Source organism: Piliocolobus tephrosceles, chromosome X, assembly GCF_002776525.5.
Source record: "Piliocolobus tephrosceles isolate RC106 chromosome X, ASM277652v3, whole genome shotgun sequence".
Taxonomy (NCBI): domain Eukaryota; kingdom Metazoa; phylum Chordata; class Mammalia; order Primates; family Cercopithecidae; genus Piliocolobus; species Piliocolobus tephrosceles.
The window spans coordinates 2,796,851-2,824,317 of NC_045455.1; the positions used below are offsets into that span (position 1 = coordinate 2,796,851).

The 27,467-nt window shown below is 43.6% G+C and overlaps 1 protein-coding gene across 9 annotated transcripts in view; it reads right to left on the reverse strand.

Moving 5' to 3' along the window:
• ARHGEF7 (Rho guanine nucleotide exchange factor 7) overlaps positions 1-27,467 on the reverse strand; it is a 145,276-nt gene that overhangs the window by 50,974 nt on the left and 66,835 nt on the right. For all 9 annotated transcript variants that reach the window (XM_023217668.3, XM_023217672.3, XM_023217671.2 and 6 more), the window contains 3 exons: positions 21,047-21,135; positions 10,350-10,444; positions 10,022-10,117 (listed from right to left, as the gene is read on the reverse strand). In XM_023217668.3, coding sequence (XP_023073436.2) covers positions 10,022-10,117; positions 10,350-10,444; positions 21,047-21,135 — 280 coding nt within the window. The remainder of the gene's footprint in view (positions 1-10,021; positions 10,118-10,349; positions 10,445-21,046; positions 21,136-27,467) is intronic.

Genomic DNA, 27,467 nt, shown 5'->3' on the forward strand with positions numbered 1-27,467 from the left:
GAAGTATATTAATCGGGGGAAGCTGGGGAATCGGGGTGGGGAAAAAGTGCCTAGAACACTCAAGGCGGAATGGTGAAATGGTCGGGGCTGCCCCAGCAACAGCCTTACATACAACACACTTAGGGTGGTAGTCCCAGGCATGGGGGAGACCCTGAGGTGCAGTGATCCGGGCACCCTCACTATATCAAGAGCTGTACATCTGAGATGGGAACAGGGCAAATCCTGCTATCTCCACTGTTCGCCAGCCCATGCGCTGGCATCTAAACAAAGAGCTCGAGAGTTACTGGGTATTTTAGTATTTCTTTAGGGAAAGTATCAGAAGCACTGAGTCGCCATCAAAATAAATAAGAATAAAATTTGGTACAACCAGGATGTTACGTTAAGAGAACTTATGAGGTTCTATTTTCATCAGAATTTCACCTCCTTTCTATCATAAACTAGAAGCAAATTCCCAACTTATGAGTTTTATTTTAAAAACTTGTTTAAAAGACACTATTAGATTCCAAGAATTCATTTTTCCCATATAAGCAACTTTTTTACAAGCCACAGTTCCACATTCCCAGACTAGTCCAAAGGCTCTTTAAATCCTACTGTAACAGGGTCTACAGTAAATCATGCAGTACAGGGAATTCTCCGACACTTCGAGTAACAGTTTGAAGGAAAACTGCATTTCAAACGCTATCCTGAGAGAGCACTCACTATCTTCTCTCTCCCTGCTACAGGCTCTCTTCTCCCACAGAGAGGCAGGGACCCTGCCCCCAACAGGAGAAGGGAGCCTGGGCTCCAGCTGCGGCTGGGCCTGGCGCTGGGAGAGGAACCTAACTGGCTGGGGGCTCTCACGGGGGCTGCCTTAGGGCAGCAGAGGGTGGGGAGAGAAGCTGCCAGGCCTGGGAAAAGCACTGCCAACTGAAAGAGGTGGAACTATGAATCACAGACTCTCAGAATCAACCTTTCACATACACACCTCGAGTGAAGACAACCTGTCTCCAAACCTGAGTCCCCAGTTACCAGTTGTGTGACCGTGGCCACATCCCTCACCCTCTTGGTGTCGTAGCTTTCTTATCTTTAAACACCTGCCTCGTGGGGTTGTTCAAAGGATTAAACGAGTTAACAACTGAAAAATACCAGAACACAGTAAGAATTCAATAGTAGGTCTGTACACGGAAGTTCACTGTACATATTTACAATAAGGCAACCATCAGACAGACACGAGCTGCCGTTAAAGTGGTATTTGAAAAAGTCTCCTAATGACATTAAAGCGGTTAGAATTCTTCTACAGCTCTCCTCTGGGATAACTTGTTTTCACATCTGCAATCATTTAATTTGCAGCAAAACATGTAATGTCTTCTGTACTGGACATCTGGGAAGGAGGAGCCTCTGCCTGTGCTATTCACACCTGCCCCATACTGAGGTCAAATCAGGTTACCTCACTGCCCAAATGCAACAGGCAGGCTCTCCTGAGAGAGCACTCACTATCTCATCTTACTCGAGGCAGGCCTTCAATCCTGGCCCTAGTTATGCATGTGTTTCCCACACACCAAAGCTTAGAGAAATGGAAGGCAATATCGGCGATCATCACATCTGGGTGAAAAGTTTATTGGTGGTCTTTCACTCTGTCCTATTCTATAGCTTCTGGATATTTTATAATGAGACTAACTCTTTTATGCCATCTTAGCTAGTGCTTCCTATGGAATGCCATCATCTAGGCCTCTGCCCCAGTGCTGAGCCAATCACCTGCTGCTGCGCCTTCCAGGACCACACAAGGACCCCAGGAGGACAAAGCCCCGGGGCACACCTCCCACTTTGGAAGTATCAACTGCATTGGCAACCACAGACAAAGAGATCCCTTTTTGGGATAAAATGATGCTTGGAAAAAGTCATATAGGCTACAAAAGAAGTCTAGGCATAGGGTCATTCTGGGGGAAAAATAACAACAGGAGAGTGAATGCGTGCATGCACGAGTGTACGTGGAAGTGGTGCCTCACTTCGTGGTTCAGAGTGACTCCGGGAGAAGACACTGCCTGCAACCGGCCGTGGATCCCAGAAGCACTAACTACAACGCCTGAGCAAAAACAGACTTGCCAAGTAACTTTTTTTTTTTTTCCCTGAGACGGAGTCTTGCTCTGTCGCCCAGGCTGGAGTGCAGTGGCGAGAGCTCGGCTCACTGCAAGCTCTGCCTCCCGGGTTCACACCATTCTCCTGTCTCAGCCTCCTTAGCAGCTGGGACTACAGGCGCCCGCCACCACACCCGGCTAATTTTTGTTTTGTATTTTTAGTAGACACGGAGTTTCACCGTGTTAGCCACGATGGTCTCGATCTCCTGACCTCATGATTCGCCTGCCTCAGCCTCCCAGAGTCCTGGGATTACAGGTGTGAACCACTGAGCCCAGCCAGACTTGCTAAGTAACTTTATAAACACCTCCACAAAATTACCAAATGGTTGTAAGTCAGTGGCTTTTAAGGTAACAGGTATTTATTCAACACATAAAAGAATCTCAACAAAATTCAGTATCTTCCTTTCTGGAGTGTCTGTGTCCTCCTGCCCTCCACCCCACCCAGACCACTCATCATAAAGCAGACAGTTCCTTTTACAGAAGAGTGCTGACTATGATACTGCCAAGCTTCAAATCCATCGACGGCTTCCAACTACTCTTGACAGTCACCTAAGATCCAATCAAAGTCTCCAGGACCTAATCTCGCCTGCCCGTCCAGGCTCCTACTGTTCCACTCCTGTCCATTCACAGGCTCCAGCCACAGCCAATACCCACCTCAGGGTGCTCTCTCTCCTGTGATATCAGATAAGCTGTCCCTGGTTCCTGGCAAAGAGCTCCCAAAACCCCTGGAATTTCCTGAGTGACAGAAGTGTCTTTTGTCACCCATCATGAACGCCCTTCCGTCATATCTGAGTCTATGCTAAAGAGATAACTCTGGGATGGCCCCTAGACAGCTTACAGGGTGGGGGCTAGGTGTGACAAAGACCACCATGACGGGAGGAACTTTCAGCCCCACCCAGCAACCAACAGGGAGGACAAGGGGGCTGGAGACAGCGCCAATCAGCGATGTCCAGTGATCTAGTCAATCATGCATGCCTACCTAACAGAGCCCACACTAGAAACCACCACGGACAGGGGCCTGGAGAGATTCTGAGTTGCTGAAAGCACAGAGGTGCTGCACCCAGCTGCACTCCGCTCCCATCCCTCACCCTACATCTTTCTTCTTCCCATGGCGTTCTGAGTTGCATCCTTCATAATAAACTGGTACTGGGAAGTAAAGCACTCTCCTGAGTTACATGGGTCATTCCAGGAAATTATCAAACCCGAGGGGAGTCTTGGGAACCCCCAAATCTGTACTCAGTCGGGTAGGAGTATGAATAGCCTGGGTACCCCCCACTTGCAGCTGAGTTTGAAATGTGGCAGTCTCGCGGGAGCCAACTGTCAGAATAGAACTGAACCACTGGAAACTCAGTGTCAGAGAACCGACGAAGTGCTGGTGTGAAAAAAACCTCCTCTCGTTTTTTGCCTGGTTGCCTCCCATTCACCCCTCAGTGCTCAGTGATCTTCCCCTCAAGTTTGCTCTTGATGCCTAATGGGATTTCTTTCATAAGCATGTCTGCAATTGTAGCTTTCTAACTATCTATACAATTTTCAATTATCTGTCTCCCCCACCAGCTCCACTAGGACAGGGTCTATCGGCAGCCAGCCAGCATCAGGCACGTGTTGGCAGCGTGTGCACAAGCACTGAATGTATGCATGCCTGAGAAGGCTGCTCTAGGCAAACTGGGCATGTTCCAGCTATCACAACCTCACAACACAAACGACAGTGTGTTGCCACTAATGCAGCAAACGGCACAAGGGCATGTAAGGCAGACTGCAGTTTCTACTGTTTTGAACTGAGAACCTACACAAAGCATGCTTGCAAGGAACCCTCCACAGCTGATGGAAGGAAGAACTGTGATTTGAAAAACTAAAAGGAAATGAGTTCTATAAATTGGGTTATAGCCAAGTTACTCCTATCAAACTGACTCACCTGCAAATAACATCAAAACTTAAAAAAAGATAGAAAGTGACTACCTAGAGGCACTCAAAAGTAGCATGAAAGATAACAGAATTTTGGGACTCAAACTCACTATGTCAGAGGGAAAGTGAAGCTTGGGAACCGAATTGTGCAATACTGCCTGCCTTTTGCTGCCGAACAGACAGCTGTCATTCCACAACCCTGTGTCATGGCCTCATGCACACGCCAGGTGCCCACAACTACAGAAGGCCACGTAGCTCCCCAGATGGCCTTCCTCACAAAGTGCTCACAAGATTTCTTGTGAGCCCCTAAATCTATAAGAACATGTATCCCCCATAAAAACGAGCCCTAAAACCGAGTTCTATCGTATCTCACCCTGGCAACGTCAATTACCAGCTTATCTTCATAGGTACAGACAAGGACAAGAGCAGAAATCACCCTTCCCGTGAGAGAGAACCCTGAGACAAACGCACAGCTGACTTTCCTCTGCTCCCTCTTTCCCACGTAAAATGCAGGCTTGCTGAGGCTCATCGGAGGCTCACAAGAGTGTTAAGCAGCTGCCTCACTGCTTCCCAGCCTCCCTTTTTTCCCCTCCTGCTTGCTCTTTCCCCTTTAAAAACTGAACTTCTCAAAGCCCCCTTTGGAAAAAGCACAAATGCTCCTGTTACGTGGCACATCCTCAAATGCAGCTACATAAACCTCTATCGAACGAGACCTGCCTCAATCACTTTTTAGTTAACATCAAGTGTATTCTGGAGAATGGACATTTGGAAAAAAGAATGCGCAGGGCACCTCCTGCTTTCTTAACTATTAAGCTAATGGCAGCCAACTTTGTTATGTGGAACAGCTAAAACTTCAACAAAAATCCACAGGGTTTGGTTCAACCAGAATCGCTGGGAAGTTGGGGGAAACCCACAGTGAGTGTGACCCTGAATTCTGTCTCTAAATTCTGCCCAAATCTTTGGCTGACAGCAGAACGGAACTTGCACAAGGCCAACTTCACATCAGCTGAGTCTAAAATAAGTAGACTGAGATTTGAGCATCTGCCAAAGGGAGAGTTGGCAATTTGAGCCTGACCAAGTTAACTGCCTGTCCGACAAGCAAATCAATACTCTTCAGGGAAACCTAACATGGTCAAGAGTCTCCAACCCACAGTAAACAGGACCCAATTCAAAGTCACTAGAAACCTAACATGGTCAAGAGTCTCCAACCCACAGTAAACAGGACCCAATTCAAAGTCACTAGAAATAAAAAGAATCACAAAGACGAAACCCATCCTCGCAATACAAGAATCAGCAGATAGGACCTTAACACAGTGATTCTAATTACTGCTAAAGGATATAAAGAAAAATATTCTTGTAGTGAATGAACAAATATAAAATCTTAGCTAAGAACCAAAAATGTTTAACTGAAACAAATTCTAGAACTGAAAATAATTCTCAAACTAAAAACTTGATGCATGGGGACGAACAAGAGACTAGAGAGGCAGACAGTGAACACTTAGGACACAGCAGACACCATTCAACCTGAAGAACAGAGCGGGGACCAGGTTAGAAAGCCATGAGCAAATCCGGGACCTCCAGCAAAAGGTCTACATGTGTGGAACTGGGGTCCCAAAGCAGAGTAGAAGCAGTAAAGCAGCAAAATATTTGAAGAAATAATGCCCGCAAATTCCCCACATTTCGTAAAAGACACAAATACTCAAGTTCAAGAAGTCAGAAAACCATACCCAAGATAATCACCGTCAAAATGTCAAAAACCTAAAATAAAGGCAAAATCTAGGAAGCGGACAGGGGAACAACTATCTGAGATCGTGCTGATCGGAACAGAATGGAGTCCACCACCAGACAATCACCAGATACAGCGAAGGCCAAAAGACAGTGGAGCAATAGCCTTCAAATGCTGAAACAAAAAATCTGTTACCCAGAGTTCAGTATCCAGGGGGAATAAAAAAAAAAATCTTCAGGAACGAAGGCAGCACTTTCAGACAACAAAATCCAGCATCTTTTTTGTCAGTCACACACCTGAATTACAAAAAACTAAAGCGTTCCTCTGCCTGAAGAAAAATGACATCAGATAGAAACTTCAATTTTCAGGAGGGAAGACACACATCCTACATGGCAAAAATACTGAGAAAACAAACGTGGGCCTCAGAACGCACAGGGAATGGTGAGGTTAGGGCTAGGTCGAGGTCCCAAGGGAGAAAGCACATCTCACCTGGGGGTCAGTCAGCTTTCTATAAAAAGCCGAGGAGTAAATATCTGAGGTATGTGAGCCAGACAGTTTCTATCACAACTCCAGTGCTGCCACTGTAGTACAAACACAGCCACTAACACGGGTGGATGAAAAAGTACAGCACGTGCCAGTGGAACTTTGTTTATAGAAAGAGGTGGCAGGCGGAATCTGACCCAGCCCATAGTTTGCCAACTCTTGGGTCTAACCAACAGGCAGCTGTGAAAGGGGCTGGACATTTGGGAATCAAGCCCGTATAGAGATTTAAAAAAAAAAATCAAAAGAAATAATGAATACGAAGGCCAGGCATGGTGGCTCAAGCCTGTAATTCCAACACTTTGGGAGGCTGAGGCGGGTGGTTCATTTGAGGTCAGGAACTCAAGACCAGCCTGACCAACATGATGAAACCCCATCTCTACTAAAAATACAAAAATTAGCCGGGAGTGGCGGCACACGCCTGCAGTCCCAGTTACTTGGGAAGTTGAGGCAGGAGAATCACTTGAACTCGGCAGGCAGAGGTTGCAATGAGCTGAGATCACACCACCGCACTCCAGTCTGGGCAACAGAGCAAGATTCCGTATCCAAAAAAAAAAAAAAAAATGAATCTGAAACTGTTACATATATGCGCATATATATATGTGTGTGTGTGTGTATACATATATATACACACACGTATATGTATGTGTGTGTGTATATATATGGCATTTGGTAGACTGTAAAATGGTACCGAAATTTCACACATAGGACAAAAAGACGAAAGTAACAGTCTTAAAAATGGGAATGATGAAAATTTCAGAATATTCATAATAAAAAAGAGAAATAGCTGAGAAGGAAAACTCTGTCCTATACATTCCATTTCCCCGTGGAACTCTAACACCTCGTACACACGTAGCATAAATTTGAGAAACTTGATCAAAATAATACCTAAGCCATACCAAATTCTGAGATAATATAAGGACTGAAGCCTTAAACGTATGGCTTCAAGCGTATTACTTTACTGCCCTTTATTTCAGCTTTTTAATCAGTAATGTGAGGATAATAATTCACGGGGCTAATCTAATGCCCAACAGAGGTACTGCAAACTGTATTTTTAAAATGTACTGTAATAATTTGTCAGACCACATTCTCTGCAGCCAGTGAGAAAAATGGAGGCAAGCATTTACTTCCATTTTGAGCACAATATGAACCCTTACAAAGACTTCAAATTATTAGCAAATGACCTTCATTCACCAAAAGAAAATCAAAGTGATTCCCAAGCTATTCTTTCATGGTCATGTAAATAATGCAAATGATGAGTTAATGGGTACAGCACACCAACATGGCACCATGTATACATATGTAACAAACATGCACATTGTGCACATGTACCCTAGAACATAAAGTATAATTAAAAATAAAAAATTAATAATAATGCTACTTTATGCAAACCAAAAATGCTATAAAAGTAAAAACAATGGCCTGCAGATGGGCTGAAAATACAGTCTGAAGTTCTATGGAATATTCACTTACGGTTTCTAAAAATATTCTGTTCCTCTGGCATTCAGCTTTCCTTGCCATATCGATAGTCCAGTATAAAGTGCCTTGACAAAACGTCAAAGCCCAGCCAGAAAGTTAAGGGAACAAAGTATTTTCATCATGGTTAGTAAACTGTCATGAACTGCAGTAACTAGTGGCACAAAAGGAAGGCCAGTCCCTCATCACATTCAAAACCTAAAAAGACACAAGCTGAAGGGAAAACCAGAGACCAACCAAAACCCAAAGGAATCATGTACTGTGATCTTTTCTGGGGGTTATATGAATAAAGATCAAAGATAATCTAAAAATAAAATGCATAGACTTCATCAAATCCACAAATAAAGAAACATCGCGTGGTAGACTACTAAAACCTAAAACTTTCCATGTGCACTACTGTTTTAAGTCACCTGGCAGGAAATTAACAAATATCCTTTAATGTCTGATGTAAACAAAGAACATAAAATAGTCACACAGAAAAAAACTGATGGCTGATTATTCAGAACATGCCTCCGTCCCTCCAAAGGAAAATTTCGGAAAAGGACAGAGCCTCGAAGCCCTAGTTCATCAACACAGCATGTTATATCGGGTTGGTGCAAACGTATTTGTGGTTTTTGCATCGCTGAAATTCGCCATCTGATACTGGAATACATTCTTAAATAAATGTAGTTATGTATCATTTTAATGCATATTTTGCTTTATGATTTTTTGCTAATGACTTATTACTTGCTGTTTATGTTTCAGACTATGGAAATGATGTTAGACAAAAGACAAATTTGAGCGATTTTCTTATTCAAGTTCAAAATAAGTCATAAAGCAGTGGAGACAATTTCCAACATTGACAACGCATGTGGCCCAGGAACTGCTAATGAACACACAGTGCAGTGGTGGTTCAAGAAGTTTTGCAGAGGGGACGAGAGCCTTGAAGATGAGGAGCGGAGTGGTCGGCCGTCGGAAGTTGACAACAACCAACTGACAGCCATCATTGAAGCTGATCCTCTTACAACTACACGAGAAGCTGCTGAAGAACTCAACATCGGCCACTATACAGTTGATCAGCATTTGAAGCAATTTGAAAAGGTGAAAAAGCTCAGTAAGCGGGTGCCTCATGAGGTGAGCGAGAATCAAAAAATCATCATTTTGAGATGTCATCTCTTATTCTACACAGCAATGAACCACGTCTCAATTAGACTGTGACATACGCCAACAAGTGGGTCTTATACGACAACTGGTGACAACCAGCTCAGTGGTTGGACCAAGAAGCTCCAAAGCACTTCCCAAAGCCAAACTTGCACCAAAAAGAGGTCACGTCACTGTCTGGTGGTCCGCTGCCGGTCTGATCCACTACAGCTTTCTGAATCCCAGCGAAACCATTACATCTGGGAAGTATACTCAGCAAATCAATGAGATACACCGAAAACTGCAACGCCTGCAGCCGGCACTGGTCAACAGGAAGGGCCCAATTCTTCTCCACAACACCTGACCACACGTCACACAACCAACGCTTCAAAAGTGGAAAAATTGGGCTGTGAAGTTTTGCCTCATCTGCCATATTCACCTGACCTCTCACCAACCGACCACCACTTCTTCAAGCATCTTGCCAATTTTTTGCACGGAAAATGCTTTGACAATCAGCAGAATGAAGAAAGTGCTTTCCAAGTTTGTCGAATCCCAAAGCACAGATTTTTATGCTACGGTGATAAAACTTATTTCTCACTGGCAAAAATGTGTTGACTGGAATGGTTTTTGTTTAATAAAGATGTGTCTGAGCCTAGTCATGATTTAAAATTAACAGTCCAAAACCACAACTACTTTTGCATCAATCTAACATGTTATTTCAAGAAGCACTGTATCTGCTTCTGGAAGGCCAGAAACAGCAGACAAGCTACAGGATGCTGCTGGAAAGACCTGGCCTTCAAGGCCCCCTGTGCAGCACCCAGGGCACACAAGGAGCTGAGTCACTTGTCCCCTCAGTGGTCCTGATGTCAAGCCATTCTCCTTTCTCTCCCAGAGGCTCTTCATCCCTACTCTCCCTCCATGGAACACCTTAAAAATCACCATTCTTGTCGAGTCTTTCTCTGAAGATTGCTGATATACAAACTAGATAGTCTAAAATACAGCTTTTACTATAAAAGCTGATTTGATTTAAAATAACTTAAGTTTGCATCTTTAGAAATGTGAATTATAAAATTATTTCACACTTAATCCTTTCAATACCAATTATACCAACCTGAGTTTTGCAAATTTTTAGCATCTTACTTACTTGGTGCATTCTTCTAAAGACTGTACGAGCATTTGCTGGAAAGAACATATTTCTTCTAGATTTCCCATTAAATATGAAATGTTTGCTGAACTTAACCTAGAGCCAAGAAAAATAACAGTAAACATATGTAAACAGTTTTACTTATATTCTTCTCCTTTGCCATCCCAATGTCCTATTGAAGTCTTAACCTAATAAATTGCTGATGTCTAAGGCAAACTGATACACTACATTCTGTTTTACTATTTAACCCTCTATTTTCTGAAAATACAAGAGAACAGCCTAAGGTTTAGACTATTTTACAGTTAATGCAATTTATCATCTAACTTACTTCTCACTGGTCTGCAATGGCCGTAGGTAGGTTGAAAGCACAGTCTGAAGTTCTTTAGAATATTCATTTTCTGTTTCTAAAATATTCTGTAGCACCTATAATAAATGATGAATAAGTGTTATTTGACATTTCAATTGCTATTTGACACTAAGATTTATATACTTTGGACAGTTCATCACCATTGTTCAATTCATACTATTACTTCTTTATAATACTCAAGTGTTGAGTATCACAGTATCTTTCTGATTATTGACTATTAAACCCATGTAATGAATTATTACTAAGGCCACACAACTGACTTTATCTTACTGCTAACCATATCTAACACAGGTATACCTAGGATGAAGGATGAATTCCATCATCAGATGCCACGTCTGTTTAGATAAAAAGGAGAAGTTGCCAAGAATCACAACTGCAGGGACACACGGATCAATCTCTACAACACTGTGTCGTGCAAAAGAAGCCATTCCCAAAAAGGACATCCTGCATCATTCCATTTATATTAAGTCTAAGAGATGGCAAAACTAATCTATGGTGACAGAAATCAGAGAAGAGGTAAAGGGTAGGATGGGGAGCGGGGACAACAGGGAAAGGAGAATGAGGTAAATTTCTAAGGTGATAAACAGGTTCTGTATTTTGATTTGGGTAGCGGTTACAACAGATATATACATTGTCAAAGCTCAATGGACTGTGCCTTTAAAATCTATGTATTTTAACATATGTAACATTACTCTCAACGAAGAAAAAAAAAAACAGTTTAGTCTTTAGATTGCATCTAAAAGTTGAAACCAATTTCTGGAAACTACAGACTTTCCCTTGTGAATATGACCGTCTCAGACACATTATTACCACATTGACTAAAAACTAAAGGTTTATCCATGTAAACAATCTTTACTACTTCATTTAAACATAGCAAAGTAATTATAAATTAACCTTAAAATTAAAATTTTCCCAATACCCTGCACTAGTGTAGCAAATTTAGCCAAAATAATTTAAGTCTTAAAAACTGACATATAAATATAAAGTGCAAAACTGGTGAGACCAAGCAGGAATGCTTTCCTCCAGCTATCACTGCAGCAAAGGCACAGCCCAGGGCGGGACGAGAAGGCACCTGTATGTGAACTGCAGGTGCTCCTCGCACTCCTGGCACTGAGCAAGGTGCTGTGCACGCACAACCTTTCCTCTTAGAGAAGCTGACTTCTCCCAACTCAAACAGCTGAGAAAAGCAGAGCCAGACAGTGGCCCCAGGTCCTCGCGCCACACCACACTATCTTCTTTGGCATGAGACTGAGGACCGCGCTGAGGATCCTGAAGGACCAGACATAAGTGAAGAAAGTGGAATCCTTGCCTCCATTCTTTTTCACCCAACTCTGTTACAGAGCTAGTGCTTTTTAAATCAGAAAATCACATTACATGTATTTTCTGCACATCTAGTACATGCATTAAGATGTGCTATTTGTCTCCCAGAGCTAACAATACATTCTCAATTACTCATACAAAATAAACTGTACAGAAGTAATAAAGATATTAAACATGCTCAGTTTGTCCCCATAATTTTTGACAATCCAAATGTAAATTTAAACATTTAAGAAAAAAGTCATCAAGTTAAACTTAAATTTCAGCTTTAGTAAAGACAAGCTGGGTCATTATTCTGTTTGCTACTGTAGACTGTAAACTCTGAGAAAGAGTGCAGTCATTCCTGAGTAAATGCAAATCTGATTAAATCACTAACTAAACTATTTGGGCGAAAAAAATAGAGGCTCTTCCACTGGTGACAAGGAGCTCCGGCTCATCCCTAAAGGGATCTATTCATGGGAGACGACCGTGGGAGAGCCAGAGCGAGGGGCCCTGCAGGGGGCTGGCTCTCTGGGGGAAACGCTGACCCCACAACCACAATGTCTTCCTTCTACGAAATTCCTATTGAACACAAATGTCAAAGGTCTGGTGAGCAGAGGCAAACCGTGATGCCAGCCACCACACCCCAGACACTACTCTAAACCAGGCCTGTCCTCCAAAGCAACGGGAGAAGCCAGTCAAGCATAATGGGATGTCGAGCTAAATAAGATAAAGTAAGATCTGTCACAGACGTATCAGAAAAGTCCTTTTCAATGTTAAAGATAGGAAATATGATTTAGCTTCTTAATTACAAATATTGGATACCAACTTACCAGTACTGCTCATTGCACACCTGAAGACCTATACACTTATTTTCAAAGAGAAAAATGTTCCTATGTGAGATAAGAAAGCAGCCACTAGAAACTATCACTAGCATGAATCAGAGAATAAAATACAGTGACCTTTTGTCCGTCACAGCACTAAACACTAGTTGTAGAAATGAAAGCGTCCCATAAGCACCAAAAACGACTCCAAAGAGCCTCTGCCAAAAGGCTACATTCGTTAACATAGTTAAGTTGGTTAATTCAACAAATAGTCTTAAACGCTATTTTCAAACAGGATGCTAAACACAACTCCTGTATTACTCCCAACCAAACAATGCAAGTTACACGTAACTTTCCCTCAAACACATAGCCAGGCCTGGCTCCCTGGCTCCAGCTGGGGTGCCCACTCCCTCTGCCAGGAGGTTGTTGGCCTTCCTGACCTCAGGGCGCAGCCCTGGGTGCCACTTACCACCCTTCTTCCCTTCTTTGTCTTCTGCATGCTCTGGCTGCTGCAGGACCCCATGAGACCTCACAGCCTGGCCGCCACAGCTCCATCCCACCAACGCTGGGAACCCAGAGGACGCACGCAGTTTTCAGAGAAAAGGCAGCTTTGACAACCCACAGTGCTGAAGAAAGGCCCAGAGAGCTGAGCTCAGCCAGTGCCAGCTTCCCGGGGGTCACGAGGCGTGGAGAGGCAAGTGCAGTCAAACACTGGTGCCACTCAATCCCTACACTGCCCGCCTTAGAGCACAGCAAAACAAAGAGGACTCACTGCTGCGCCTCGCAGACACAGACACTTTATTCATTGCATCATTAAAGGAGTACTTAGTATTTCTGATTTTACAAATGGCTTACAACTTTCACTGCCAATCTTGGTAGGTGTTTTATGTTTATGTCGTCATAGCCTTTAAAAACAAATAACTGATTTACATAAGAGAACAAAGAACATTAATTTTTTTTATTTCATCTGGATAAAAGGTTTTTATCATCGTAAAACCAAATTTCCATAACCCAATCCTAATGTGTAAGTCCAAGAAGAAAAACTAAAAAGTGGCACAATTATTCAAAATCTACTTACACCCTGCCTAATCAGTCCCTCCCTGTCCACTGCTACAAAGAAACAAGATCATCATTTTCATCATTTAATGTTCTCCCTTCCAGTCTGTTTACACTTCAAGTACATTTCCAAAAAGTAAATTACAAGACAGTAGTTCACCACACAATGTAGCCTCTAATAAACATCTGACTACAGGGAAAGGAAAAGGAAGGAAGGAGTGTTGACAAGAAATCCCCCAAGCTCCTGCTGGCTCATCTACAGGTCACAATGACATCAGGCAGGCAGTGGCTCCCCAACCACACAGTTTCTGATTGAATGTCGTGTGTTAGCACTGGTGGTCCTTACTAATACCTACAAACATTAGCTCTCAAAAAAAGTTTGGAGGGACCACATAAATGCTTTTCTTTTATGACACTGTATCTTTTGAAAGAAAAGTTATTCTATTACTTTTAAATTTGGAGATTCACAGGTCCTGGGGCACGTTTCTCCCAAATGTTAAAGGTTTATAGGCAATGGCTCCTGCCAAGTCTCCAGCCCCAGGGGGAAGCGGGCACTGCCAATGGCACCGGCACAGCAGCAAGGCGACAGGTAAAGAGCTGGCCTCTGCCGCCAGGCAGACCTGGGCTCACAGCTGCGCTCTGCCACCAACTGCCTGCAGCTGGACAAGTCTATCGGTCTGTTTCCCTTTTTCACAAAAAGGGATTTTACGGGGTTGTGATGGTTACTCAAGAGTGCCAGTCCTTGGCTTATAGCAGGAAGGCATTTAGTCAGTCACCCTTCGACCTTCCAGCCCAATATGGAGTCTTACTTGGAGCTGCTTAAATGACTCCTTCAGTCAGGAGGTAATTACTTCACAAGACAGCCTTTCTAGCAATTAAGCCACTCCATTCTCCCAAACACTGAGCTCCTCTCTGTAGCTCTTCCACTACTGCCTACCTGACAACCTTCATCTGTATCATCTGAGTCCAGATACAGCAAAGAAATCCCATGAAAAACAATGGGAGCCAAGTGTGAAAGAAGCCAGCAGGCACCTCGTCGCCCAGGAAAGGAGGGGATCCCACAAGCTGCACAGCCTCCCTGATACCTCAGGGCCCCTCATCATTAACCATCTCCACCTACAGGCCCCAAGCAGAGATTTGAAAGAAATCTTCATTAAGGTGGAGAAAAGCCAAGGGAAACACAGAAGATGAAGAGATGACGCAATGCCAGGGTTTAGGGTCAGTGCTGATGGATGCAGACAGAGGACACCCTGTCACCAGGAGTCTCAGGTTTTCCTCCTTGGCCTGGCATCTCAAGGCCATCGGAAACTAAAGGAGCAGGGAGGAAAAGACAGGCATGGGGCTTCTCTGGAGCACAGGAAAGGCCCGTGGACATGTGTGATGGCATCTAAGGATATATAACCATTTTGTACCTTTATGGATTAAAATGAGTGACTGCCACCTATTACATTATATTCACAGTATTACAATTATGCACTAAATAACAGGGAAAGTGATATGGTTTGGCTCTGTGTCCCACCAAAATCTCACCCTGAATTGTAATAATCTCCACATGTCAAGGGCAGGATGGGGTGGAGGTAACTGAATCATGGTAGGTGGGGGGAGGGGGGCGGGGGGGTGTTGGAGGCACGCGGCGCGTTCCCCCATGCTGTTCTCATGACGATGAGTTCTCCCAAGATCTGATGGTTTCATAAGCATCTGGCATTTCCCCTGTTGGCACTTATTCTCTCTCCCACTGCTCTGTGAAGAGGTGCCTTCTGCCATGATTGTATGTTTCCTGAAGCCTCCCCAGCCATGTGGAAATGTGAGTCAATTAAACCTCTTTTCTTTATAAATTACCCAGTCTCTGGTATTTCGTCACAGCAGCGTGAGAATGGGTTAGTACAGAACCTACAAAATCAAACCCTAGTGTATATCGCTGAGCAGGGAAGGCCATAAGGCCTGTGTCTTCCCAGTTAGTGACTTAAGAAACCTCATTCTCTAATGACGGAGGGGGGTGCTCCTCATCTCCCCAAGAGGCAACTCTAGACCATCATTCTCTCCAGCCTCGGCATCCAACCCCTTCCTTTGATCCCCATCAGGAAAGAGGCCGGTCACCATGCCATGGGCACGACGAGTGTTGCTTTCACTGTCAAACCCACCAAGCTCAGGCACGTCAGGTCACAACCTGTCTCCCTTAATTACATGATCAGGCCACCTTGGCTACAGCTTTCACAGGTCACCCTCAAAAGCTACGGGGATTCCAGTTTACAAACAGAATGGTATGGTGGCCTCAGTGATGCCTTCTGTTCCCAATGCTCTTAAATACTTTTCTTAACCAACACAAAAACCTCTAAGGTCCAGCACTTTGCTGGAGGCCTTAAGGCCAATTGCCAGTCCACTTAATACTACCAGGTGGGGGCCAGCATTACCAACCTCATTTTACAAATGAGATAACTGGGCTCAGGAAGCTAGGGTCAAAGCTCCTGGCCACCCAGGCTAAGCAGCACTGATGATTCAACAAAAAGGCTGTACACCTTCCACTGCATCAAGCCGCCCTGATCTTAATTAATGCTCAACTACCTACACAACAAGGGCACCCTAAGACACAGTTAACAGACTGACTGCAAACAGTACGTATGTGAGAAAATAAAGGCATGAGTACTGGCTGGCTTTGTCACAAAAACTAATTGAAATTAAAAGATCTACATTTAAGAGATCTTGATTTCCTCTCCCTTCCCCTGTCACTCTCCAAGCCCAAGGCCCTGTGTCCCCGCCATGTTCCACGCTGGCTTCCTCCCTAGCCTCAGAGGCCCGCCCGTTTCTATCTCCAACACATTCTGGACTATGGTGCCAAGACTTCCCCCATAATCACCATCCCTTACATTAGTGGGAAGCTAAGATTCCTCCACTCAAAAGAAACCATTCTCTAACACAACGTCTTCTATCTTCTATGTCAACTCTGTAATACCACGAGATCATATCACCTATGTAATTTTATATTGCTATTGCACTTAACATGAAAATATATGTTTTTTGTATTTTTAAAGGCTCATGTACACTTTAATGATTACAAATGGACAAACCACTGATCGCTTAATCATTCTGGTTCTGTTCATCTCATACTGGTTATCTGGGGTTGCCTGCAATTTATTACTATAACAAATAATTCTGAAAATGCCTTTACACAAGCATCTTTGAATATATTTCAGGCTAATTCTCTGGAATGGATTTCAAGAAATTTAGAAATTAAAGAGAAAGCCCTAAATTAAAGAGCTTGATCACTTTCAGAATTCTATATATAACTGCCATACTACTTTTGAGAAACTCTATATGGGTTTACAGTTCCACCATTAGAACTAAAGATTCTCTCTTTAAATCTCTTTTCACTGATTACAGAAAATATGGCTATTACAATTTTTATGGTAAGTTTAACTTTTTTTTTCCAAAGGCTTAGTGTTAACCATTTTTTAAATTGTTCACATCCTTTCCCATTTATCTATTAATCTTAATGTATTTGTCTTAATGAGCTCTTTAGACATTAAGGATAACCCTGTATTATACCTGATGCAAATAACATTCCAATTAACTTGTGATCTGGCTTATACTGTTTGAGGCAAGGAATTTATTAAACTCTCATTAGGTAGCCTACTGTCATTTCATCCACTGCCTTTAACTTTTAAAAAGTCATGCTCCTCCCCAGGCCCCTCTTGGAATGTATTCCCCAGCCCCATACAGATCACCGGCAAAGAGTGAAACCTAACGTTCAGAGGTGTTTTTTGTTTTTTTAGAGACACAGTCTTGTTCTGCAGTTTAGGCCAGAAGTGCAGTGGTACAATCAGCTCACTGCAGCCTCAAACTCCAGGGCTCAAGCAATCCTCCCACCTTAGCCTCCTGAGTAGCTGAGACTACAGGCATTTGCCACCAAGCCCAGGTAATTTTGTTTTTTTGTAGAGACATGGTCTTGTTATGCTGCCCAGGCTGGTGTGAAACTCCTAGCCTCAAGCAATCCTCCCAACCAGGCCTCCCAAAGTGTTGGGATTACAGGTGTGAGCCGTAATACCTGGACTGTTAAAGGTGTTTAAGCACAATCTTTGGTCAATCTTTGGCTGAATACTAAATTATGCTATCCAAAAGTGAATCCTAGAAAGACAGAATTAAAAATAGAAACAAGTATAAAAAAATAAAAAGAGACAACAGTGACTATGGGGAGACAAACTACAGAAGTGCTCTAGGTGAGTCACTGAGCAAGAAACAGCAACAGCAACAGTATATCCCAGGGGAGGTGGATTTCAAACATCCAGAGCTGCTAAAATAGGTGTAAGATGCCCAGTTTTCAATTTAAAAAATTATAGGACATGCAAGAAACTGTGACCACACACACACACACACACACACACACACACACGCACGCACGCGCACACACACACATGAAAAAAAAGAAGCAGTCAATAGAAACTGTCTCTGGGGGGCACAGATAGTGGACTTAGGAGATAAAGGTTTCAAAGCAGCTATTATAAATGTGTCCAAAGAACTAAAGGAAATTATGCTTACAAAAATTAAAGGACAGTATGAAGACAATGGCTCAAATGTTGTCTATATCTGACTAACTGTGCAACAGGAGTCCCAGAAGGAGAGAAGAGAAAAATAGTTACTGAATGGTCCATAATAACAAACAGATACTAAGAGTTTTACTTCCCAGTGTCTATTTGGTGTTCATCTTAACCACTATGCAATAGCAGGAAGACACATACCCATCCCATTCATACCTGCCTCATTGTCTCTTAATTTCAAAATGTTGGTACTTTCACATGGAATACTCTTCCCTCAACTCCATTATACTGATCCCAAGTTAAGAGAAGTCGTTCATGTAACTTTCCTTAACACCACTGGTCCACACTGGTCTTACCCTTTAGTAAGTTTTCAACTCTCGGTGGCGTTAAAAACACCTTATAGATTTCTCTGAAAACAAAACTACAAAAGGGGGTGTGGAAATGCCTGACACATTATCTATCATGTTTTGTTCTGTGTTGTATTCTGTTCTCTATTTTTATGTATCATTTATAAACACAAAATTAAGGAAAGCTGAAATTGATTCCCAGCTTAGTCAGTAACCAGTGTATGATCTTGGACAAGGCATTTAGCTTCTGTTTTCTCTACTGTAAAATGAGAGTACTACATCAAAAGATGATTTTCTATGAATTCTATGAGTTTATTTCTATAACAACTGTAATTTTACCATGTTCTATTTACAAATGCAGCTTTATATAGACAACAATTTAGATGTAATTTCGAGGTCAAGGTGTTCTCCATCATTCTGTATGAAAGAGTTGGCTGATTCGAAGAAAGGAGCACTTACAATACCCAGGCTATCCTCTCTGTAAAAGGACAGTTAGAGAAGGAAAATGAAAAAGGTATCAACTATGCTTCAATCTGAGAAGTATTACAGAATATATAATGCAAAGTAAAACCCACCAGGATTTCTGAAAAAGCATGGTTGCCTGGTTTTATAAAATGCCTAATGAAAGGAAGATTAATGAAGAAAGTAAAGAATGCCCGTGGCACCAATTTAAACGCCGTTAACCAATTTTTCTAACACAATTATCGGGACCTGAACCATAACAGAAAGTAACACACCCTTTGGAACCTCACTGTGGATTGTGGCTGTGTTATTCACCACATGAAGCCTTCCCCAGGAAAGCAATGTCTTATACAAGAATGCACGAGGAAAGGGCAGCTCCAGGAGTTAAAACTCAAGTTTTCCTACAACCCATAAAACCCACCTACTGTCTTTGTAGCTATGTACACAAAATTACACATACACTACATTACACACTAAAAAGGAAGTAAGTTAGTAGAGTCAAATCCGGGGAGCAAATGCCCAACAGCATGAAGGCGATGCAGAGCACTAGGAGAGACGACACAAAGTAGGTGTCCCGGGGAACATGGGCCACATGACGTGCTAAAAGGAGTCTGATCTTCTCAAAGTCCACAAAGGTGAAATAGAAGGCAGAGTCCAAGTAGCCAAATGAAGATGAATGAAAAAAAAGGGAAGAAAGAGGGGAAGCAAAGAAAAGGGTTTCCAAGGCAGAAAAGGATCTGGAGTTGACCAAATACAAGGAAAAAGAAGTCAAAGATTGCCACTAAGGTAAGAGAAGTGGCATGATGCATGAAGAGACCTGTTCACAAGAAGGTGCAGAGATGTCAAATTATGAAAAGGCAGCAGTAAAAATGGAGGCAACAGAAGAGCATCGTGCTCCCGTACCCAAGTGCGAGCCCAGCGAGGGGAGAGGCACCCACTGCCATTCTGTTCACCGTGCACCCTGGTGCCTTTAACAGCACTGCACAGAGCAGGCACCAAATAAACAGTTATTCATGAGTGGTCCCCAGGCCGGTCTGTCCTGTAGTAAGATGCTGGGACCGATGCAAGGTGGGCACTCAGGAGAAAGCTGAGAGTGCAAGCCCCACAGCACAGGATGGTGGCACAGGTCCACGTGGTGGGGCCGTTCAGACTCCATTTCACCACAACCTTTCACCGTTTCCCAACACAGGAGCAGAAAATCAAATGCTCACGATAAAATGACTGCTGCACAAAAACACCAATCAACTGCTATTTCACACCAACAATTCAAAGGTCTCATGGGTTCATATTTATATCTCCTCACCAAGAAAATAAAAAAGATTGGGAGTAGGGAAAGAAATAACAAAACAAATGCACATTTTCCCCAGAATTCAAAACATACATATGTTTAGAGGGTTTACTTTGTTATCATATTGAGTAGTTTAAAATTTTAATAAATTCTTTAAAATAAGTTATTTTCCATTTCTATAGAGCATGCAATTGCTACATAAGCTTAGGTACAAAGGTTTAGACGATACAGATTTAGTACGAGACTATACATTTGATTTAATAGCATTAGACCATACAGATTTAATAGCATCAGACTACACAGATTTAGTATCACATACTAAACATATTAAGCAGCAAATTTCAGGCTCCAGAAACACCTGTCTTTAACATGTATGGTGTTCAGACACGCTCCCCTGATTCTACGCCATGTGACATGTGCACATCAATCCTGGGAAACACTATATTAAGAGAAAAAACAAATCAGAAGCCCTATGTCTGAAGTACTTACGGTCTGCGCTGAATACAAACAGAATGGCACTCAAGGCATATAAAATTTTCAAATCACATTATACATCTTTTAAAATATCATTTTTGAAGACTGGCTATGGCATGGGGAAACAGCCACATTACTATGTTATGGGACAAGGGACGCTTCCATACACACGATATTAAAACAAAAACACACAATTACAAAAATACAGAGATTAGAAGGAAACAGACCAAAACCTTAATGGTGGTTACATTTGTGTGGCAGATGAACAAACTTTATTTCCTTTTTCCTATTCTAGGTACTTCACCTACATTCTACATTGCTGAGTTTTAGAGACAGCCAAAAAACCAGTTCGTTATAAAAATGTTCTGCAATTACTCACCACATTGTAATAGCTTTTGTTGATGGCGGTCGTATCGAATCCTTTGGGAGGGCTCTTCAGTGTTCCTGATTTGGGAGACACAGGCTTCTCTGAAATAAAAACGTAGCACAGTTTTACTGATCAGTACTAAAGATGACAAAAGTTCCAGCCCCTCACACAGGCCAAGGATACTCATCCAGCAGCCTCACCAAATTAACAAGCCAAACGGCAAGCCGAGGCAAAGGCCGTCCACAGTGACTCTCAGTGCCCCAGAAACCCAGTCCCTCAGGCTCGGCTCACCAAGGCCAATCACCGCACCCCATCCCCACCCTGTTCTCCCCGTTTCAAGCCAAACGCGTCTAAGCGACTGCTCTACGAATGGCAGCCAAAACCAAAGCAGTTTAGCTACAAGGACAATTCCATAGTGTGGTAAATATAAAGCATCACCCAGACACCCAAATAAAAAGCATTTTGGCAGATACGTAACAATATTAAAACATCAGGGCTAAAAGTTAGGGATTCCGATCCCTCAGAATGGAAAAGTCTCTCTAAAGAAGCAGGATCTGGCTCAGGGCCTGAAATAACCACCACTCACAGAAGACAAGGAGGAGAAAGAAAAGTCATCTCAAGCAGGGGCAAAAACAAGAAAAACCCACGCCATCTTCACTTCCACACCAGGCGAAACCATTAAAGCAGTCCTGATTCCAGCAAGGATTCCGATGTTCTAGAACAGCACTGCTTTCGCTCCACATCCACTCAACACATATTTACTCGGCATAACAGGTGCTGAAGAAGCACCTGCCAAACAAAAACCTGGCACCGTGCATGCCCGTCATCAGCTCTACGGGGTGGGTCTGTCTACCAACAGTTCTACAGGAAGGGGTCTCTATCACTGCTTCTATGGACAGTACGGGTGTGTCTATGGCTGGTTGTGTGGGTGGGTCTGTCTCTCCACAGTTCTAGGGCGGTGTGTGTGTGTCTGTTATCAGTTCTACGGACAGTGTCTGTGTTTACCATTAGTTCTACAGACAGTGCACGGTGCCCACCATTGGTTCTACGCAGTGGGTCCCTCTGTCTCTCAGTGGTTTTATGGGTGTGTGTGTGTTTGTACGAATGATGAGATGGACAGTGTGTCTATCACAATTCTATGGGGTGGGTCTGTCAATGGTTCTGTGTGTGTGTGTGTGTGTGTCTGCTTACCACAGTTCCATGGGGCAGATCTACCAACAGTTCTATGGGGTGGGCAGACAGGTCTAACACTGATTCTACATTCTGTACATCTAACATCTGTTCTCCGGATTCTGTTTACCACTGGGTTTCCAGGGCTACAGGGGCGGTGTATCAAATTGGGGCTAGTGGGGACAAAGGGAGAGGTTTTTCCTCACATTCTTCCCCCAAGGAAGTCTGATGCGCATTTTCTAGGGGACTTAGTTCCTACCAGTTCTCCCTCAAAGCTCACCTCCACTGCAAGAATCCTGCCATGTGAACCCCTCACTGGGTGGCAACACACCCCTCTCCTCTGGTGTGTGAGCAGCACCTGTCTATAGTCCGTGCCTTCTGCTCTCCTCTCCTCCCACGTGTCCCGGGGTCTGAGGTAGTATATCCCAAAACAGCACCTTCAACCCCAAACACTCTAAGGCTGCAGGTCCCTAATGTCAACTGCCTCCTCAGGAGCTGCACCTTCTTCTAGCAACAGAAACCCAGAATGCCCCAAACCAACCTCATGCTCCTTAACTGTGGCTCCTCCTCCTGGGGAGCCGTTTACCTCAATCTTCCTTCAATGCCTCATGAAGTTCCTAAATCTTCCCTCAATGCCTCGCTGTTAAGTGTTTCCAGGTGGTCAAAACCAACAAAACAAGGTGCTGCTCCAAGTTGCAAGCATTCTCTCTGCCCACAGGATGGAAAACAAAACTTCACAGAAAACAAATCCCTTCTACAGTGTAAGAGCTACAAGGAGGAAAAGCCATCTATTCTTGCTAGCACACTTTCCTACTCAATCTCTTTTCCACAGCTAAGAATTTAACTGTAGAAGAAAAAACTATGAAATGTTTTCATTTGAGAAAAAGCAACACTTTTTCATCTTTGAAATGTGCAATTTGGAGGCAGGACAGAAAATACCATTACAGGGGAGACCGTCCACACCTACATTACAGCCCCTGCGATCATAAGCCACACGTCAGCATGCATGCCGGTGAAGTGGGCTTCCCAACGGTGACCCTGAATCTGCTTTAAATCATATTAAAAGTAATGATTTTGCCAGCTCTGTTACTTTAAACTGAAGACACACCTCACAACTCAACACCACAGTTAATAAAATTCAAATTAATTTACTGTAAGAACTGTAAGAAAAAAAGTTTTCAAAAGAAGAAGTTTCAGGTTACTAACATTATATACAAACAAAAAAACAGGCAAAAGAAACCCAGACAAATCAGATTAGGTCTACGCAGGTTGCCTTTTCTCCCTTAGAAAAAAAGAGCTCCCAATTCTGCTGGCTGCTGAATGGGAGGTCTCAAGATCAAGTTCCCCAAAACACCCTGTGGTTCGTTTTCAACAAGAGGGCACTGCTAAGGTGTGCCACCCACAACGTGCCCTGGCTTCCAATTAGGAAGCATAATTTCCACAAACGCCCAAGGTGGGTCTGTCAGGAGACCCTGGGGGGGAGACAGGAAGCCCCTGGCTGCCAGACCCTAGCCAGGCCACTCGTGACTTCCAATGCAAGGCTCTTTGCTCACCCCACCACTGTCCAGGTTCCTGGGATGGTCACGCCAGAGAAAACGTGCCATCAACAGGAGGGGCACGGGGCAGCAGGGGCACAGGTAACTCCCGGGCAGCCTAGGAAGCCTGCTAGTAGCTTCTACCAAAAAACAGCATTGAAATTAATCTGAGAGAGGCTAAATTACGGCCATTCATAACAGACAGAAAAGCACACAGCCAGGAAACAGATTAGAAAATACTCAACCGCCCTACTATCCTAAGAAAAGCAGCATTTTTGGCCCATCTGGTAGCTAAAAATTAATAAAATTCACTGGTTTTGAGGTATGGGGAACCAAGAGAATGCAGCTCAGTGCTACCTTTCCAGGGGCTGACTGGGGCAGCAAGTCTTCCCTTTCTTACAAAAGACTCGAAAAATGCTGAAAACAAGAAAACTTAAATACAGACGTGCAAAAGAAAAGGAGGGGACGTGCCAGAAGTGAAGAGGAAACGCTCTCACTAGGGGAGGGGACAGACCTGCCTCCAGGCCCCGGCAGCTGAGGCTACACCCAATGCAGGAAGCAAACAGACCTGCTCCAACCCAGGCAAATAAAACTGGATCCCTCAGTAACCCGCAGAGCCGACGCAAAGATGTCTGGAAGCTTCTGTGCACTGGTCTAGAGAAACGGCAAGGAAGTGTGCAGGCTGCTCAGAGATGGGAGCACAGCCTAGAGGAAACCAAAACCCGAGCCCGCACCTGCTTAGCAGGACCACTCCAACCAACGCTCTCCTGCAGGGCTACCAGGACTTGCCTGGGACAAAAAAGTCTCTGGGAATCCCTAAGAAGCAAATGTTATTCCTCTCTGTAGAAATATTTCTACCACCCAGGGTACACAGGAACCCACCATCAGGAACGAACCCACCATTAAACAGTATCAGCCACAGAAGGTACTGAGCTGCCAGGAGGGTGTAAGCAGATGTGGCATATAAAGGGACCAGGTTCCCCAGAGTAGAAATAACAGGAAAATCAAGACCTAATGTCATCTGTTGTTTAAAATGACAGGAGAGAGATGCAAATGGGACCAAACCCAAGGAATAAAAAAGGCACTATGAGGATTTAAAGCATCTGAAGCGGCAGCAAAACTTTTAGAAATAAATATGGTCACTAAAATGGAAATCTCCACAAACAGGTTAGTATCACCGTGAGGAGGGAATTAATGAAACTGACAAGCAGAGGAATGGACTACAACAGAGCACAGTGAAACAAACAAATAGGCAAGGTAGATTAAAACTGGGGGCAAAATAAGACATCTAGTAAGATAATCCGGAGAAAAATCAGGGAGTGAGCAGGAAGTAGTCTTCGAGAAGATCCTTTCCAGAACTGAAGAGCTCTGGATGCCTTGGGCTGAGGAAGTACAGCCAGCCCCAAGCAAAACCAGAGTCCACCAAGACACACGGGAACGCTGCACAACTGGGCGAGGGCCAGGTCCAGAGAGCCAGGTGCGATGCCTGCCCCCACCCTGAGGCAGCTCCACCATCACAGGGCTGGGAATTTCTGCCTCTTTTGAGAACACACTTCTGTGAGTCCTCACTTGCCTCTTCCACTTGACTGAAAGCCACCCAGCCGCTTCCCTCTGTTTCAGTGGTTACGCTTTCATTTGTCATGTGTCGCTGACCCAGCAAAGTCCAGAGATAATCACCACCACTGGCTTCAACCACCAGAGCAGACATAGCCCCGAAAACTCAGAATTCCCACGTCCTCTTCCGACCTTCGGCGCTGGGGCGCTGGGCGTGGTTTGCCGGCTGTTACTCATACACTCAGAGTTCACAGAGTCACTGCCTGTGTGCGTCTGCCTGTGCTCAGCAGTGTCTGCCTGCCGGTTTCCTGAACCACATGCGCCCTCCTGTCGGGTGACGTCCTCCTAGTTGTTCAAGGGATAATCTGCTAATACTCCCGATCTTTGTCTGAAAACGTTATAATTGTGCCATTACTTTTTCCCAAACTTTAAGATAGAAACTTAAAAATATACATAAACATACAGAGAATAACCATGTACACTCTTAACGTTAGCAGTCCTCCGCATCGAGCTTGCCTCATCTGCTCCCGCCTTGTTCTCTGCTAGAAGCACCATCAGCAAGTCTCAGAGATGAGGTCATCTCCACCTACCAAAACTTCAGTGTTAGCAAAGAGAGGTTTTCTTCTTTAAACTCAAAACCCTAACCTCAGACCATTATCACACCTGATGACATTAATAATTTTTAAATAGTATCTAATGCCTAGTCTATATTCAGATCTTCCTGTCTGTCAAAACAATGGCTTTCTGAAGTCAGCGTATTTGAATCAGGAACCAAATAAAGTCTGCACAGCACATCTGGCTGTTGTGCCTCTGAGTCTCTTTCATTCTATAAGAGCCCCCTCCTCTTTTTCGGATGCCAGCGGAGAGCAGAGCATAGACCTTCACCCTTACCTCATGTGCTGTGCAGGACACCTCACGTGCACTTCGTAACTTCTGGGAAGACACTCTTGGTTTTCCCACTGCTGTGTCTCTTAGTTTCCACAACAGTGGTCACCAATGTAAGTATTTGTGGAATGGATGCTGGCTTTAGAGCCAAGTGTAACTGGTGTTAACTGTGAACAACCCTGACAATGCAACAGAAAGATAGAGCTGAGTAAAGGCAGAATGTGGGACGATAAAGAAAAGGGTCACGGTGAATCTTCACGGAACAAAATGGGGCATCAGGAGGTATCTGCCAAATGTCACTGAAATACAAGTAACACTAAAGCACGTCATTTAGCACACCAACAGAAGAACAAATTAATCACAAAGAACAAAAGGAGAATAGAGTAGGAGGGAGAAGGTAAGTCAAACGGGGTACACAGGCAGACCCTGAAGTTGCTGAGGGCTTGGTTTCAGACCATGGCAATACAGTGAGTCACACAAATTTGTTTCCTACTGCATACAAACACTCTGTTTACACTACGCTGTAGTCGATTAAGTTTGCAATTGCACTGTGTAAAAAAAGTACAATCCTTAGTTAAAAAATACGTGTTTCTTAAAAAATGCTAACAATCATCTGAGCCTTCAGCAAGCTGTAATCTCTTTGCTGGTAGAGGGTCTTGCCTCGACACAAGACGGATGGCTGCTGACTGATCCGTGGCTGTGGAAGGTTACGGTGGCTATGGACACTTCTTGAAACAAGACAACAATGAACTGTGCCGTATCAACCGATTCTTCATGAAAGATTTCTCTGGAGCGTGAGATGCTGTTTGATAGCATTTTACAAACATCCAACTTCTTACAAAATTAAGAGTCAATCCTCTCAGACCCTGCTATTACTTTATCAACTTACTTTATGCAACAGTCTAAATCTTTCGTTATTTCAACAATGTTCACAGCAGTTCAGCAAGGGTACATTCTATTTCAAGAAACCACTTTCTTTGCTCAGCCGTAAGGAGCAACTCTTCATCCGTTCAAGTTTTCTCATGAGAGTGCAGCAGTTCAGTCACATCTCCAGGCTCCACTTCCAATTCTAGTTCTCTTGCTGTTCCCACCACATAGGTAAGTTCCTTCCTCCACTGAAGTCCTGAAGCCCTAAGGTCATCCATGAGGGTTAGAATCAACGTTTTCCAAACTCCTGTTAATGATGGTATTTTAACTTCCTCCCATAAATCACAAATGCTCTTAACAGTATATAAACGGGTAAATCCTTTCCAGAAGGTTTTCAAATTACTTTGCCTAGATCCATTAGA